At 46.9% G+C, this 16,815-nt stretch overlaps 1 protein-coding gene across 13 annotated transcripts in view; it reads right to left on the reverse strand.

Moving 5' to 3' along the window:
* The window catches only part of LOC106950375 (CLIP-associating protein 1-B-like), a 29,717-nt gene that overhangs the window by 6,794 nt on the left and 6,108 nt on the right, over positions 1-16,815 (reverse strand). The window contains exons 1-32 of one of the 13 annotated variants that reach the window (XM_015037187.1): positions 14,576-14,805; positions 12,609-12,743; positions 12,459-12,535; positions 12,298-12,390; positions 12,073-12,218; positions 11,868-12,003; positions 11,191-11,261; positions 10,651-10,710; positions 10,168-10,245; positions 9,930-10,097; positions 9,798-9,853; positions 8,670-8,855; positions 8,498-8,587; positions 8,255-8,428; positions 7,137-7,241; positions 6,941-6,997; positions 5,769-5,866; positions 5,661-5,687; positions 5,273-5,520; positions 4,679-4,742; positions 4,543-4,545; positions 4,283-4,446; positions 3,873-4,095; positions 3,425-3,508; positions 2,897-3,043; positions 2,544-2,644; positions 2,340-2,456; positions 1,397-1,544; positions 1,108-1,327; positions 989-1,042; positions 727-917; positions 317-445 (exon numbers count right to left, since the gene is read on the reverse strand). In XM_015037187.1, coding sequence (XP_014892673.1) covers positions 317-445; positions 727-917; positions 989-1,042; positions 1,108-1,327; positions 1,397-1,544; positions 2,340-2,456; positions 2,544-2,644; positions 2,897-3,043; positions 3,425-3,508; positions 3,873-4,095; positions 4,283-4,446; positions 4,543-4,545; positions 4,679-4,742; positions 5,273-5,520; positions 5,661-5,687; positions 5,769-5,866; positions 6,941-6,997; positions 7,137-7,241; positions 8,255-8,428; positions 8,498-8,587; positions 8,670-8,855; positions 9,798-9,853; positions 9,930-10,097; positions 10,168-10,245; positions 10,651-10,710; positions 11,191-11,261; positions 11,868-12,003; positions 12,073-12,218; positions 12,298-12,390; positions 12,459-12,535; positions 12,609-12,743; positions 14,576-14,612 — 3,687 coding nt within the window. In that variant the 5' untranslated portion in view covers positions 14,613-14,805. Of the gene's footprint in view, positions 1-316; positions 446-726; positions 918-988; positions 1,043-1,107; positions 1,328-1,396; positions 1,545-2,339; positions 2,457-2,543; positions 2,645-2,896; positions 3,044-3,424; positions 3,509-3,872; positions 4,096-4,282; positions 4,447-4,542; positions 4,546-4,678; positions 4,743-5,272; positions 5,521-5,660; positions 5,688-5,768; positions 5,867-6,940; positions 6,998-7,136; positions 7,242-8,254; positions 8,429-8,497; positions 8,588-8,669; positions 8,856-9,797; positions 9,854-9,929; positions 10,098-10,167; positions 10,246-10,650; positions 10,711-11,190; positions 11,262-11,867; positions 12,004-12,072; positions 12,219-12,297; positions 12,391-12,458; positions 12,536-12,608; positions 12,744-14,575; positions 14,806-16,694; positions 16,764-16,815 lie in introns of those variants that run through there. The other 12 variants (XM_015037188.1, XM_015037179.1, XM_015037177.1 and 9 more) reach the window with 12 other exon arrangements.

Here is a 16,815-nt window from a genome sequence, read left to right on the forward strand (position 1 = left end):
TCTCAGGTATTGTTCAGGGGGCCGGACCAAATGTGGAGGCGGGCCGCATCTGGTCCGCGGGCCGTAGTTTGGGGACCACTGATCTAGACCATCTCAATCAATCAATCAAATTTTATTTGTATAGCACATTTCAGCAGCAAGGCATTTCAAAGTGCTTAACATAATTAAAAAGAAAACAGCATGTGACATTGAATAAACAGTGAGAAAGAGATTTTGAAAATTTTTTTTTAAAAAGATTAAGAAAGATAAAAACATTAAAACCCTCAGTACGCAGCAGAAGCAGCAGCAGCAGCAGCTACAGCTTCCGGCGTCTCACCTCTTTGTGAGAATCCTTGTGAGCCTCCAGCGTCTTCATGATGGTCAGCTCTGCGTAGTTCTTGAACCGGGCCGGCTGGTTCCGCAGGATCTCCTTCAGAACCCGGAGAGCCAGCGCCCGGACCGAGTGCTGTGAGAGACGGACCGGGTCACAACTAACTGATGGACAGCTCACTGGTCAGTTTACAGCAAACAGTCGATACATTTTGGACTTTATTCTCTGAAAAACTGTAATTTTGTGAGGAATGTTTCACACAGGAAGTGGAAAACATTTTTAGTTTCCAAAATAAAACACACCAACCAAACACCTAGAATCAAACAGATTATGATAAATATTAATCATCTTATGTTAACTGGTCATGATTAATTGCTCATCGTGAATGAGGGCCGGTCCGGTCCGGCTGGACTCACGTCTTTGTCCCCCAGCGTCTCCAGCAGCAGCAGCAGCATGGTCTTGAAGTGTTCGTCCCACACCAGCAGGCTGTCCTCTCGGGCCACCTTCAGCAGCTCCAGCAGCGTCCCCCGCCTGTCCTCCTGGTCCCCGGCCTGGGACAGCTCCTTCAGCAGCTCCCCCACCAGCTCCAGCTGCTCCGCCGACCCGGCTGCAGCCACACAGAACCGTGTTAGAACGGGAAGTGGCGGTTCTGCTGAAGATCTGGGTTCGGCTTGTTACCTGGAAAGCTTTTAGTGTTCTGCGTCTTGTTTTCTCCGCACTCCTGTCGACGGCCTGCAGAGGGAGCCAGAGTTAGACAGAGACAGACCCACTGAGCCGCTGCAGGACGTCCAGCTCACCGTCTCTCTGCGGCTCGGCGCCGTCCTCCGGGCCGGGCTTCTCCGGCGGGCCGTCTGTGTAGTTGTAGGGGTTGTACTCCCTGAAGCGCGGCCCAGAAAACGAGCGAGGCGAAGGCGTGTTCAGCAGCGACGTCTTGTTGTCCAGAGCCGTCCGGCCGCCCTCCGTCACGTTGCCATAGAACCGACGCTCTGGGTCCGACGACGCCGTCACCACGCCGGCCTGGCAGCAGAACAGTCATGTGACTTCCAGACCCAGCCTGGTGGGATGAGGCGGGATGAACCCACTGACCGTTCCATCCTGCTTCCCGTCCCGCCGCAGCGGCTCCACCAGCTCCTCCTGGCTGCGGAAGCTGAAGTTCTGGATGGCCTCAGAGACGCCGCGCAGGGAGCAGTACAGATCCTCAGTGTTCAGGTTCTCACTGTCGTACTCCAGCATGCTGAAACAGAGGAACACAGGATGAAGGCGCCGCTGCAGGGGACAGAAGACAGTGAGTGGACACAGTCCTGCAGGGCATGGACACGTTCTTAGACATGGATCAGTCCTGGGCTCAGTCCGTCTAAACACTGGAACTGTTTTCATTCAAACTGGACCAACGACTCTTCATTCTGCTCCAAGGTCCAACAGTGGCGGCACCAGTCACTGAAAGGCTAGCAGAGCTAACGCTAAGTCGCTAATCAGAAACATAAGCTATGCTAACCCCAAAGAGTTAATCATAAAAAATAGATATGCTAAACCTGAATCATTAGTCATCATCATTAGCTAATGCTAACCATAATGTGCTAATCATATAAATTAGATACTTTAACTCTAAAGTGCTAATCATTTATATTAGATTTGCGAAACCTGAAGTGTTAATAATAATCATTATCTAATGCTAAAGCGCTAAACCAACATGCTATCTAATGGACGCTAATGCTGAATTGCTAAATTCAACGCTGTTGATACCCACCATGTCAAAGAAGCAACATGTGTCGCCCTCTAGAGGACCAACTTTGTCTTAACTGATGTTGTCAACTCTAAAATATTAGCTTAAAAATTAGCTCTGCTCTTAGCGCATTAATAGCTGCTTAGCAGCTTAGCGGCCACTGGGTTTGGTCCATGCCTATGAAAGCCTCTCAGTGAGTCGGAGAACCTGGATGGACGTGCATGTTGATGAGGTCACACTGAGACACCAACAGGTGAATCAAACAGACGATGGTTGGGGTGGAGGAGGGTGAGGGGGCGGGGTTACCTGGGAGAGTACGCTCGCCGTAAGGCCTTGAGGGAGGCAGAGGGAGGGAGAGGGGAGGGGAAGGGAGGAAGAGGGGGGTATTTGGAGAGGCCATCGGCGCTCCAGCCCCACAGCCGACTGCAGGCGGGGGAGGGGGAGAGATACCAGGAAGGTTAGCATCTGGTCCTGACCGGAGGCCAGCTGGTCAGGACGTCCTGTTCTCACCTGGGGGAGAGGCCGCCGTGGTTGGTGGGCGAGGTCAGTGGGCTGCTGCGGCTGCCGGGGGGCCGGGGGGGCGTCCGGCCGGCCGAGTCGCCTGGAGCCGCCTGAAGAAAGCAGAATGTCAAAGGGTGTGGAGCAAACCGGCACACTGCAGTCACATCTGAGTGACGTTTCTCCCTAAGGTTCTTCAAATCAAGTTAATTTGAGTCAAATGTTTTTGTTTGTGCTTCTTCAATTTTAAAGATATTAATAGAAACCTTCCAGGTCATCAGAGGTCATCATTACTATCTTCAAACTGACAGTGGTTTAGTTAGATTTGAAGAAGCCCTCTGTGGGGGGCAGGTGAAGGGTGTTACCATGGCGATGCCGGCGCTGGCGCTCCTCAGGTGGCTGTGCAGCAGCTTGGTGGTTCCGTCCTGGAAGGTTTTGGGCAGCGCTCCCAGCAGCATGGTGAACTCTGGGGTGTTGAGCTCAAACAGGGCGATCAGAACCACCTGGGCCGCCTGCAAGACACAAACCGGACCGGATGACTTCACCGCTTCCCCATGCCTCCACCGGGGGGCGCTGCCACCGCCGGCCAGACCTGGAGAACGGGTCAGAGCCGTGTTAGCCAGGCGGCAGACATGCAGCCAGAAAGGAAAGCAGCTTCCTGAGACGCATGCAGCAGCTGCAGAGAAACAGGAGCCAGGTTAGTGACAGAGCCCGGTTCTGACCCGAATACAGCCCAGTTCCCATCCGGTTAATACCCTGGTTATTTGCCCCGGTTGTTGGCCTATTCTAACCCCTGTTATTGCCCCATTCTGACCCGGTTGTTGCCCCGGTTATTTGCCCCATTCTGACCCGGTTGTTGCCCCGGTTATTTGCCCCGCTCATGCCGGCTCTACCTGCTTGCACCTCTCCTCCAGATGCCCCTCCCGGGGCAGAGAGGCGGTGGAGCTTCGATCCTCACCTGCCCAGGTGTGGAGCGTCTGAGGGTGGAGAAACATTCGTCGTCTGGTTGTCACCATCAGTTATTGATTATCTGAACAGTTATTTCTGCTGTTTTCTCCAAGAGAGAATCAATAAATAAAAGTAAATTTATAAAATTATTAAATGAGGTAAAGAAGAGGCTAATAATGAGGATGTTTCTGTTAGTTTTGTACATTGTGTTGTTATTGTTCATCTTAATTCTCTACATCTTGTTTTTAACATTTAAATGTGTGAACCTTTAATCTGTTTCTGTCTTTTTAACACAATCTTTATTTTTATCCCAGTAGTATCACTAGTTATTGTGATAAGGTTCTGAATCCTTATGGCCCGGCCCAGGAGGATTCCCATGATGCAGTACGGTACCTTGCGGACGTCGGCGCTCTTGGGCTCGGTGGTCCAGGTGATGATGCGTGAGACGGCGAGGCGCGTCTCGCTGGAGTTGACGAAGTCGGCCGGGTCCATCTGCCGGGCCAGAGCCTCAATGTAGCGCAGGATGGCCACCTTCACCTTCAGGTTGGGCGTCTGGGTCTGATCCACGATGAACCTCATCAGGATGTTGAACTGCAGCTCCAGCGGGAACGACTCCCTGAGGGACACAGCGGAAACAAACCTGCAACCTTTACACACATTTAACTCTTCATGTTAACTGTTTTAGCAGAAATTCATTTTTCCAGCCATTTATTCATGTTACATTAATAAAAGTCTAAACAAGCAATTAGCAGGGAGTTGCCTCTTTCTTTGACCACAGTCAGGGTGCTGGTTCCGGTTCTGACCTGGTGACGTCCAGAGCCTTCTGGACCTTGGCCTGGACCGAGCCCAGCAGGTCGGCGCCCATCTTCTTCAGCAGCTGAGTGAGCAGGACGAAGAGCCAGTCCTGCAGGTCATCCCGGTGCAGGACGATGAAGTCCACCAGCGTCTCCAGGAACATGCTGAACACCTGGCAGGTGAGGAAGAGGAGGAGGAGGAGGAAAAGGAGGGTCAGGACCGGGAATGAAGGTGACGATGAGCAGCTGCAGGGGGAGGAACCACTTACTCTCTGGGTTTGTTAGAGTCCACAGCAGAGAGCAACATGCAACAGAGAACACCGGGTTAGTTCAAGCTGCAGCCAGACGCTGCTTCCTGTCTGACAGGAAGTGACATATTTCTGCTTCCTGTCAGGAGGGCCTCACCTTGCTGTGCGGGTCTGCAAACATTCTTGTGAAGATCTCACAGAGTCGCTTCAGCTCCACACGGCTGGAAGCAAACAGAGTCTGTTAACGCAGAAACAACAAGCTCTCTGATTGGCAAGCCTTCCAGGCCACGCCCACCACAGCTGCCAATCAGATGGCTCATCTCAAACTACCAGCGTTTTCTACACTCCATGTCCTCCTGTTGTTTTACATTAACATGTTTTTGTGCTGCTGATTGTTTCAAGTTTATGTTTTTAAAAAGGAACATTATGTATTTATTATTTAAGAGTAAATAAACGTCTTGACTTTTCAAAGTGTTTCTGCTGTGATTAAAGGTTTTTCCTTTGGGGTGTTATGGTGGCGCAGGGGCAAAGCACAACCCATGTACTGAGGCCTTAGTTCTCATGCCGGTGCTCGCAGGTTTGATTCCTAGCCTGGTGACATTTGCCACATGTCTTCCTCCTCTCTCATTTCCCTCTTTCCTGTCAAACTACTTTCAAATAAAGGCCACTAGAGCCAACAAAACCTAAAAAAAAAAAGAGTTTTCCTTTGTGTTTGCGTCTCATTAGTGATTCATTTGCCACCAGAGCCCACCTGAGCATCCTCTGGCCCTTCAGCAGGTTCTGCAGGCCCAGCAGGCCCTCCTTCCTCTCCGACCAGTTGGAGCTGGCGCAGTGGTTCAGGACCTCCGCCACGTCCTCCGTCTGCCGCAGGAAGTGGGGCCCGGCGCCACCGTTCCTGGAGCTGAAGGAGCGCTCGGAGCAGGCGCTGGAGGCGTCGCTGTTGGCATCATCGTCTGAGTAGATACCAGGCGACTCGAAGCGCCGCCGGACGGGCCGCCGCTGTCGGAAGAGAACCAGAGTGAGCAGGAAGTCTGATGGCGGCCGGACAGATGGACATGCTGACGGACGGACGGAGAGGTCGCTGATGTGATGAAACAGACTCTAAAACACGCTGCATGCAGGCACACAGGATCTACTACCTTACTACTCCTGGAGTCTCCCAACAGCTGGAAGTCATAAGAAACCTGACATCAGCACCACAGGAGCTCAGTTCAGACAGACGGAGGAAAACTGCAGCTGCTTCCTACCAGAGCGTCGGCCACGGCCGCCTCCACCTCGGTGCCCGTGTTCAGGACCCGCATGGCGTTGACGGAGGCTGAGATCCGGGCCTGATGGGCCAGCCGGTCTGAGGAGGAAGAGACACCAGGGTCAGACTGGACAGCAACAGCATCATCATCACTGCAAAACCAGAACCTTACCACCCACTATTGTCTAGTTTCTACTGCAAACATCTAGAAATAAGACAGAAAAACATAGGAGTTTGTTTTCATTCAACAATGTCTTAAAGGGGCAGAACTAGGCGTTTATGGCACATTTAAGTAACTATGATTCCTCTGATTTTTTATAAAAATATATGTCAAATATGACTTAAAATTGGGTCTCTGTCCCTTTAAGAAGCTCCTGCTCTTTCTGAAGCACCGCCTCCAGGAAGTTGTTCCAACATGGCTCCTTTATTAACCCTTTAATGTTTTTACCGAGTCGCTGTGAGCAGCAGCTCAGCAGATCCACCAGCTGTTTGCTAATTCACTTGACTAGTCTGAAGGAGCAGAGTGGGGGAGGAGCTACACCTGGAAGGCGGGGCTAGGTCCACCCAGGTGTTTTGCAGCTGAATGGTTGCCATGGAGATTAAAGTATTTCTTAAGCATGAAAGAAAGAATCAGAGCAACAATGCAGGGAAAACATGAAAACATGGTGGAAAGCTAAAACATGATGTAAAGCTTAAAAGGTTAATTTCACATAATACTGCTGCTTTAATATTGATGAAAAATACTAAGTATAAGTGCCAGTGGAACTAAAACATTTTCATCAACATTAAGGAAATATTGACCTAAAACAAGCTGCCACATCTTGATGAATAGTTACTTTGAGTTAGTTTGGTTAGAGTTAGTTTCATGTGTAATCAACTGTAAATGTGATCAATATATATATATATTTTTTAAATTTGAATTTAGTAAGATCTTTGCACTGGAAACTAGATAAAACCACTTGGTCAGACTTTGTGTTTTTACAGTGTGTGACTCGGACCCAAAGCAACCAGGAACCTGAAGCAGCTCAAACATCAGTGAAGATGCAACACAAGACGCAGCAATAAGCCCAGGCATGTCTCCTGCTACGTTTAACCTTTGACCCCGCAGCATGGAGCTGTTGACTCAGCCATGCAAGTAAATGAGCATGAATGAATGAGGAGGTCAGAGTTCACCTGAGCAGCCCTCTGCAGAGGACAGGGCGCTGGTGGAACGGGAATGAGGCCGGCTGGCTGCAGGAGGAAACAAAAACCACAGCAGGTCCCTCACTCTGAGGCAGGAGGCGTCTAAAGCAGACGCTGGCAGCTCAGGGGGGCCATGGGGCCGTGGGGCCGCAGGGCTACACGGCAGGGGCCGCAGTCAGGTACTCACCCAGCGGGGAAAAGCCCCTGGCGGGGCTGGTGTCGCGGCTGCTCTCGCGACTGGTTTCCCGGCTGCAGCCCTGACTCATGCTGGGTCGAGGGATCCGACTCCGGGCTGCAGAGTCCAGATGGAGACAGACGGAGAGGACAGGAGAAAAGGAGAGGAGAAGAGGACAGCGGTCCATGCAGTGAGTCACAGAGCTGGGTTAGACAGCAGGTTAGACAGCAGGAGGACAACATGGAGCAGGAGCATGCAGGATCTGTGCCGAAACGGTGGATAAACTAGGAAACATGGCAACATGGCCAAGGTTCAGGAGGAGCTCCGCAGGGCTGCGTTCTCCTTCCTGTCAGCTTTCATCACTTCTGGCTTCAATTTACCAAGAAAAACCAAAAAAAACTACAACAGTTTGCAGATGATATCCTGGTTTCCATAAGATATTTAGATAACTATAACATCTATACATTAAAAATGCTTTTTAACTGGTGTCATCGATTTCCTGAATATTATCTGCAGCCAAAATTAAAAATAATTAATCAATATAATCAGAAATAAAGGCTTACAATCTGTCATTCTATGTGTGATGGATCTGTATAATAAATTAGTTTTACTTTCTGAAATGAGACAAAACATATTTTAAAATGTAAATCTTTTTCATTATATGTACCTGAATGTTTTATTTTTAGATGTTTTTGGGGAGAAAGGTTTTAATGATTTTATGGATTTTACTACATGCATAAAAAAAACTAAAATAAATTAAAAACACAAAATCAAACAACAGTAAAAGAACAACAAAAATAAAATCTGAAAAAAATGATTAAAACAAAATTAAACAAATTTAATTTAATAAAACAAATAAAAAAATTAAAATAATAGAAAAAACATAAAATGTAACAAAACAATTCAAAAAATAAAATAAAAAAAACAATTTTCAAATAAAAATGACAAAAAAACTTAAAAGAAATAATAAAAGTGAAATACAATTAAATTAAACATTAAGAAACAATTCAAATTTGAAATAAAAATATAGATCAAGAAACAAAAAAATATTATAAACCAAGCCATCATTTTCTTTCCAGTCAGACAAAGGTTCTGCAGAACTGGGCCTGTTGCCTAGCAACAGTTCTTACCGGCTGCGGTTCTGGACGGACTGGTCTCTCGGCTGCAGCCCTGGCTGCGGTGACCTCGGGGTCGCGTCTTGTCGCTCACGCTGCAGGGGGCGCCGTTGCTGCCTGCGGCGGGCCTCGGGATCCGGCCATACGTGGAGCTGAGCAGGCGGCCTGGAGAACCGGAGCGGCTGCCAGCTGAAAACAGCAGAACCGGGTCAGAGTGGACCAGAACCACGAGCGGAGACATCGGGTTTCTTCACTCACGCTGGGACTGAGAGACGACCTTCCCTCGGCTCCGGCCATCCGTCGCCGTGGGACCGGCTCCGGCGCTTGTCCTCCTGGTCCGGACTCGCCCTGAGGATGAAGATGAGGTGATGAAGGACGACCCATGACCCCTGAGAGGTGGGCGGAGCCAGCGGGCCGTTCTGGTTCTGACCGAGCGAAGCGTAGGATCCTGGGGGAAGAGCGGCGGCGGCGCTGAAGGGAGACGGCGGCGCGGCGGCGGCGCTGACGGCGGGCATCCTGCTGCGGGCGCTGGCGCTGGCGTTGACGTCGACGTCGCTGCGGGAACGCTGCAGAGCGCCTGGAGACGAGGCAGCTCCAGGCCTGCGGGGGGCGCCGGCTGCATGTTCCAACAGCTTCAAGTTAGTTACTGTTTACAATATTCCTGTTGTTATTTAAATATTCCACCTTTTAATATAAAAAATTATTTAAAAGAATGAGATAGAAATCTGACAACTTAATTTTATTTTAGCTTTGATTTGTTTTTATTGCAGTTAAACTGTTTAACTTTATCTCTAACACGATGTGATCAGATCAGTGATCGCTGCTGAAAGATGAAGAAGATTTTAGCTGGTGATGTTTTTGATAGCTTTTTATCAGCTATTTTTATTATTTTATTCATTTTTGCATTTAAAACTAAAACCTGTTTCTCTGGTTTAATGTAAAAGTTGATTTGTTCAAACGGTGGTGCAGTTATTACATAAAGATTATTTGTACTATTATTATTATCATCACAAAACATGTTCTCTAGATATAACCTATTTATTTACTTTACTTATTTTTCCTCTTTTTCCCACCTCTACCCAACGTGAGTGAGACCCCAGAACAAATAAAACAAGGAATATAAATTTCAAATCAGTTTAATCTTAAATTTATTTTTAGAAATTAAAAAAAATCATAAAATAACTGTAAAGAAGGCGATATATTAAATCTATTTTTGCTTTTGTGTCACATATATAAGTTTTAACTTGAACTTTTTGTTGTTTTTCTCTTTTCTTCTCTAATTTATTATTTGTAGATCAGTTCTTCTGTAATGTTTGTTCCTATGAATTAAAAAACCTTATATTATATTTCAATATAATATTATTTTATATTTATATGTGATAAATTAAAATGCATAAAATTACCAAAATAAAAACTGAAATAAATAAAATAGCAAGAATTATTTTATGATTAGCATGGGAAATATTATGCAGTAAAATAATAATTAAAAATGTGATGAATAAAACATAAAATATGATGAAACAAAACAGGTTTAAATGTGAGGTGTGATGATGTTGACCTTGGTTCTGACCTCTGCTGCTGCTTCCTGCTGAACTCTTCATCGCCAGTGGCCGGCTGAGGAGGAAGCAGGTCAGAGGGTTAGAGGCAGAAGGCTCCAGCAGGGTGGGCACCAGGTGACCTTTGAACTCACTTCAGGCTCTCCTGAGACGAGGACGAGGAGCGGTCGGAGGCCGGCAGCGACACCAGGGCGTCTCCACTCCGCAGGTGGGCCTGCAGAGCTCTCTGATAGGCCGACTCCAGGCCCTGGAACAGAAGCTCCGCCTCCCGGCTGAAGTGACCCTGGTAGCTCCAGTAGCACCTGAGAGGTCAGAGGTCATTAGTGAGGCTTGTTTTTATTGGAGCTGCTCTGTTTGTGGAGGCTGCCTTACTTCCTAGCCACAGATCGAGCTTCAGCATCAGCATCATGGATCCCCTTCTTTATCGTCTCCATTAGCAACGCTCCATGTCTGAGAGAGAGAGAGAGAGGGAGAGAGAGAGAAATGACAGACGTTAAGTAATTAACTTTGCAAAAAAATATGTAAATTAATTTACATAGACTAAAATCACAGTTAAATTACATGATGTGACATTCAGGCCTCTGAACGTCACATCATAACACTGCCTCCACCGAGCTTCACCAGCTTCTATCTCTGTAAAACCCAACCCAGCCTCTGAGTTTGACTCTGTGGTTTTGATTGGACCCAGACGGGTCGATGGCCACAGAGAGCCGCTCTGGGTTCAGCTCAGGTTTCCTCCCCAGCGGTTCCCATCGCCATGGAAACGCCTGAGGTGGAGCTCGTCCTGGCTGGGTGTCAGGTTTCCTCAGGCAGAGGTGGAGATGTGTGTGTGTGTGTGTGTGTGTGTGTGTGTACCTGTCCAGGCTGCTGGTCTGCCACTCCTGCAGCATCAGGTCCACAAACTCAAAGCAGCGTCTGGAAAACAAGGCAGGAAAAATATGTGGAAGGAAAACAGCTGCAGAAAAAGTCACAAAAAATAAATATGTACTTATGAAATAAAATAAGTGTTTTCAATAAGGTCAGAAAACAAAAAGATAAATATTACAAAAAGAATTACTATTTTAAAAATTATTACAAAACATTTGATTACTAATTAATATTAAATATGGTAAAATCAAAAAAATTCTAAAATTAAAAAATGGTGTAAAACTAAAACTAATTTTTAACTAAAAAAATTCATTTCTATACATGACAAAAAAAGTAAAAAAAAAAACCAAACACATTGCATAATATATTTAAATAATGTACGTTTTATGCATAGGTAGAAATATAAACAGCAAAAAATCCAGATACAGATTAATTTAAAAAATAATTTAAATATAATAATTTATCAAAATTGAAATAAAAGTTGTTCTTTGTAACAATAGATAAATGTAGAGCGGAATGTGGTCTGACCTTCTGACACCCACAGACTTGGAGGAGCAGCTGCTGCTGATGATGGGGACGAGGCGAGGACAGTGAGTGTGCTGCAGAACAAAAGGAGAAGGAAAAGCTGCAGGAAGTTTCATGGATCAGAACCAGGCTGCTGTGGAAAGGAGATTCCTGTTCATGAAGCTTCTAGAGCCTCAAGGAGACCGGCTCTGCTTCCTTAAATAATAATAAGATTTCAGTCTGATGCAGCCTATTCTGAGCTGTTTTAGGGTCTCTGTCACTTTAAATCAAAATTACTTTTGTAATGTTTTACGGCTTTGAAAAGCAGAAGTGGAGCCTCCTGCATAGCCAGCCAAAATGTATGAAATGGTTTCTGGATGGTAAGTCAACAACCAAACTCTTGTCTTTTCCAGCAGCCATTGTACAGCGCATACAGCAGTAAAACCTGCTGACCAAACCTGCTGGAGATCAGCTTAGGTTGCTAGGTAACCGTACAGTGTCACAACATTTGGGAGATCTTTGAAATGGCTAATTTTCCAGACACTAAAAAAGCATTAATTTATTTCCAAAGAACGTTTGGTTTTTTTTTTTTAGCATTTAGTCTGTTTTTAGAAACAGTAGAGACACAAGTGGAAGAACAGAAACATGTAAAAAGTGAATTTTAAGAAGTGATGATCAGAAACAGGAAGTGTGGGTCGTACTCTGAGGATGAGGCGGATGGCAGCCACGCCCGACGTGGCCATGACTTTGGCACTGTTGGGCACCAGGTTGAGGAGGGGTGGCAGGATGGCCTCGGCGGCGTGGTCGAAGCGGCTGCCCAGCACCGCCGACAGGTGGCTGCAGGCGACAGGAGGCGTTACTAATCAGGGATAGAGGAGCTCTAGAGGTGAAAGGTTGCAGCCTCACCCCAGCGTGATGCAGGCCTCCCTGACCACTTGAGACCGCAGGTCTTTGGCGGACAGCTTGAAGGAAGCCTCCAGGAGCCGCAGCTGCTGCAGGAAGCAGTCAAACTCCGGCGCTCCGGCCAGCAGCAGTGAGCGAAGCTTCTTCAGCTGAAGAGAGACAAGGCAGAGGTCAGAGGTCAGAGGCACAACACACACTCCACACTGAGACAAGGTGAGGACGGCTTACAGCGGCCACTCTCAGCTCCCAGTCCTTCTTATCATCCGACAGCACGTCCCGGATCTTGGTCATGGCCTCCTCCACCTCCCGGTTGGAGTAGATCTGGTGGAGGAAACGCCACAACTCAGATTTAATGGACCGAGGCTTCAGGGAGGCAGAAGATGTCTTACCTGAACTGTGGAAACGTCCTCAAAGGCCTGGATGAAATCCTCCTCATCCACAGCTCCTGCACTCGATCCGTCCCGCCCTGCAGGACAGACAGCCTCGTAAAACACAGCCGACACGAGGAGATGTGGGGCAGAACTGGTTCCGGTTTTGACCTGCAGACTTGCTGCTGGAAGTCGAGGACGGCCGTCGGAACGAGCCCATGCTCACCGCCTTCCTCCCAGACACAGAGGCTGCTTTGGACGAGGAACGTCCGCCGTCCACCGATTCATCGTCCTCAAAGGTTTTATCTGGATGAAGAACAACAAGGAATGTTTTAACACCAGATGGTCCAGTAGACCCGGTTCTACTGGGACCAGAACTCATTCATCTGCTCCATCTCCAGTTGCTGTGGTTCAAACCAACCAAATCCTTTGAGCAACCTATTCCCCTCCAGGCCTGTGGGGGCGCTGCGTCAAAAATCTGTGAAGACACTGAGCGCAACTTCCTTCTTCACCAGATGGAAACAAGATGGAGGCGTCAGATTTTAGCGGTTGGAGAATTTCTCTTTAGTCTTTGGCTAAAAACCATGAGCCATTTCTCCCGCCAGCGCTAGGCTAATACGTTAGCTTTGGTTGCATTTACCCACAATGCCCTCCGATGTACTTGACTTCCTGCTTTTGGAGCGGTCACCAGTCCGCTTGGCGTTCACATATGAATTCAAACCGAACCCAGACCAAGGTTTGGAGGCTGAGCCAGAATTCAGTTAGCATTCACACCTCATCAACTGAACTGGACTTTATAAACAAACGGACTGGAGTTGGATTGAAGCGGACTGAACAGGGCTGGTATGAATGAACCCAATAGCTCAGCAGGTCCCAGCAGGCGGGCCGAGGCGTGCCTGCTGCTGAATCCCAGCAGATTCCTGAGATTCCTGCCGAACCGGACAGCAGACAGAACAATTGGTCCAGTGTGGAGGACTAGAACTACTGCAGAGGATGGTTCTGATGCATGCAGTGAAGCTGAACAGGATGGGATTTCTGAACTGATTGAGGGTCAGCAGGTTGCAGCAAAAACAGAGAATGTTCTCTGGTCATCAGGACATAAACACACCAGGCTCTGTGAATACGAGCCACTTCACCCCCCAGAGCAGGAACCCGCCCTGCAAGCAATCGATCCTGTTCCATTATTCACACAGCCAGACTGAGCCGACACATCAGCAGGTCACTGAAGGCAAAGCCACCGAGCATCAACAGGAGAACATCGGTTCTGTCCAGACAGAACCTTCCCCTGAGTCTGATGTAAAACCAGAACCGCTCCATTTCAGTGTGATCAGTTCTGACTAGGCTGAGCTGTTTTAGGGTCTGTTACTTTAAATCCAAACAAGCAGCTGCTGGTCACACCCCCAACTCAATGTTTACACTCACACGTGAAAATGGCAGCAAACAGATGCACTGTTATACAACGATACATCTTTGAAAAGCAGAAGTGGAGCCTCCTGCACAACCAATCAGAATGCAGCAAGTGGTTTCTGGGTGGTGAGTCAACAACGAAACTCCAGTCTCTTCCAGCTGTATGTTGCGAGGTAACAGGCTGGCCTTCACTGGGGTTGCTAGGTAACGGGCAGTCCATTCTTATTGGTGCTTTACATTCAGAAGTTTTTAAATGGCTCATTTTCCAGACACTATTAACTTCATCCAGAAAACATCTGGTTGGTTTTTCAGCTGCTTTTATAAGCAGTAGAAACCAAATGGAAGCACAAAAATGTCACCTTTGAGTATTCTCTTCTGTAGAAGAGAATTCTTTACTGTAGAACCATCAGAAGTTCTACAGAACTAGAACCAACAACATGCATCAGGTTATTAGATCAAAAACAGAGAAATGATCCAGTAGGTCAACACAGGATAAGCTCACCAACTGCAGCAGACAGATCCAACCTTCACACCATCCAGACCCAGACCCAGAACCAGACCCAGACCCAGAACCAGCACCAGACCGGCGCATTAGAATCCTGTTTGTTTCAGCTGATCTGGGAGCAGCAGCTTCCCCACATCCTGAATCATCCTCCTAACAATCCGGCTCCGCCCCCCCTCAGCCGCGGCTTCCTGTCTGGTTCTGATGCAGAGGAAGAGGAGCAGCTTACAGGAGCAGATCCTCCTGCAGACCAGCTTCCTCAGCATGCCGGCTCCGTCTGCTCCGCCCGCTCTGCCTCACATCTCCCCCCGCAGCACCACAGAAACCCGGAGGAAGGAGCTGCAGCCTGACGGGGCTCCAACCAAAGCAGAAACACTCCTCCTCCTCTTCCTCCTCCTTCGTCCTCTGATTCTCTCCACACAGGATGGAGGAAGACGACAGAGGATGGAGGAGAGCAGGAAGAGGAGGAGCCAGTCAGAGGAGGAGGCGGAGTCAGAGAGGACGGAGCAGCAAAATGATGAGTCAGCAGAATTATTATTCAAAATAATTATATTATTATATTGAACTGTCATTAAAAGTAGAAGAGGTAAATAAATTATTTTAAAAGATGTAATTAGATTAAAATAGAAAATCTGAAAGAGAAGACGATTGTAAATACTTTAACATTTAAAAGCATTTAATTAGAATAAAAATAACAATAAAAGTTTAATTAAATATTTAAAGTATTTTGAATTACGTTATATTTATATGTATTGTGTTTCTATGTAAAGTTTCCTGTTTGGCAAGAAAGCTGACTCACTGTAACCAAATCTACATAAGAGTATAGATGAAGTTGATTGATTGATATAATAAATTGCACAATAAGATAATAAAATGTTAATAGAGCTAAATAAAACTAACATTAATTTAAAAACAGTCATAAATCAAATCAGAACAAGTCTTGCTGGGAAATATATACATGTGGTTTAATGTAGCTAAATGTTTATTATTATTATTAATCAGGGGTTTTCAAAGTGCGGCCCTGGGGCCATTTGGGGCCCTCAGAATGATTTTGGGCAGACCTTGAGCACATTTAAAGAATCGTCTAACTTTGAAGTTTTCAGTGATGCCAGGCTGTTCAAAAGAAGATATAATTGAAGTCTTAACATGGTAAAAGTAAGGTGCAACACAAAGCTTCAATTTAATGTAATTTATTAGTAATATGAACCAAAGTCATCCAGTGGCTTTTACTAAAACTCAGACTTGAGCTCCGCCATTAATCAACAAAATAAAGCAAAATGAAGCCACATCCTGTTCTTGTTGCTGAAACAAAATAAACACAGAAAAAGATAATATTGTTCCAGTTTATTTTTAAATGTTTGACGAGGATAGTTCACCTGTTGTTTTTTGTCAGTTTTAGTGTCTTTATTATTTATTTTACGCTGGTTAATAAACTCCTAATTGAGCAGAGTGAAATAATCAAAGTTGTTTTTTCATGTTTGACCAAGTTTGTGAAGCTATTGGTATATTTTAGTGAGCTGTACTGGTGCAGTGTTAGCAAATAAATATGTAATTCAGAATATTTTATGTCTGTGTTAAAAACAAACATTTTAAGTCAATTCAGCTGTTTTCGGATTGGATCAATATCTGATTGTAAATGTCAGATATCGGTATCGAAAGTGAAAACAGTGGATCGGTGCATTAATGATAAAGAGGCGGCTGTTCATCTGACTAATAAACGCAATGGAATGAGGTGCAGCAGAATGATGCGCAGCAGGCGACACGCAGTGCGCAGCAGGGCAATGCGCAGCAGAACGGCATGCAGTAGAACGGCGCACAGTGGTGCGATGCGCAGCAGAATGACGCGCAGCAGCTGCAGCCCTCTGAATGCAGACAGTCAAATCCAACACAATCGGGTCATTTCAGAGCTCCGGTTCTCAGCTGGACTCTGCGGTTCTGTCCAGCAGCTCCGGTTCTGATGGAGCCTGACAGCTGGCTTTAATCCTCCTCCGTCTCAGACATTCCTCTGATTCACTCAGTCGGGTCAGGCTCAGAACCGGGAGAACCAGGACCAACTGGATCTATCCGTTATCCAGCAGCCGGTACCGGCCCGCGGCTCCACATCACGGCCCACACAGAGAACAGCTGCAGGTTTCATTCCTGTCTGAATGAGAGGCGGCTTGTGTCTTCCAGAGCGCCTCCAGGAGGAATCGGACAAAAGCTCTTCCTGTTCCACCAGCAGCTCGTTTACGTCTGAACTTTCTGATCCGACAGGAAGCAGGTCAGAATCTGGACCGGGTTGGATGGACAAGGAGTCCAGAGGTAAGATCCTAATGATCAGTCGGCTGGACGTGAAGAGGAGGATTTACCTGTGGAGGAAAGCTTCTCTCTCAGTGCTGCTCCGTCCTCTTCCTCCTCTGCTGCCTCTCTGTCTTGTGACTGTGAGGACGACAGCTGACACCACTCCTACAAAATAAAAGTCCCAGCTGC

The sequence above is a fragment of the Poecilia latipinna genome, unplaced genomic scaffold (assembly GCF_001443285.1).
Source record: "Poecilia latipinna isolate Pla-1442-1.1 unplaced genomic scaffold, P_latipinna-1.0 Scaffold397, whole genome shotgun sequence".
Lineage (NCBI taxonomy): Eukaryota > Metazoa > Chordata > Actinopteri > Cyprinodontiformes > Poeciliidae > Poecilia > Poecilia latipinna.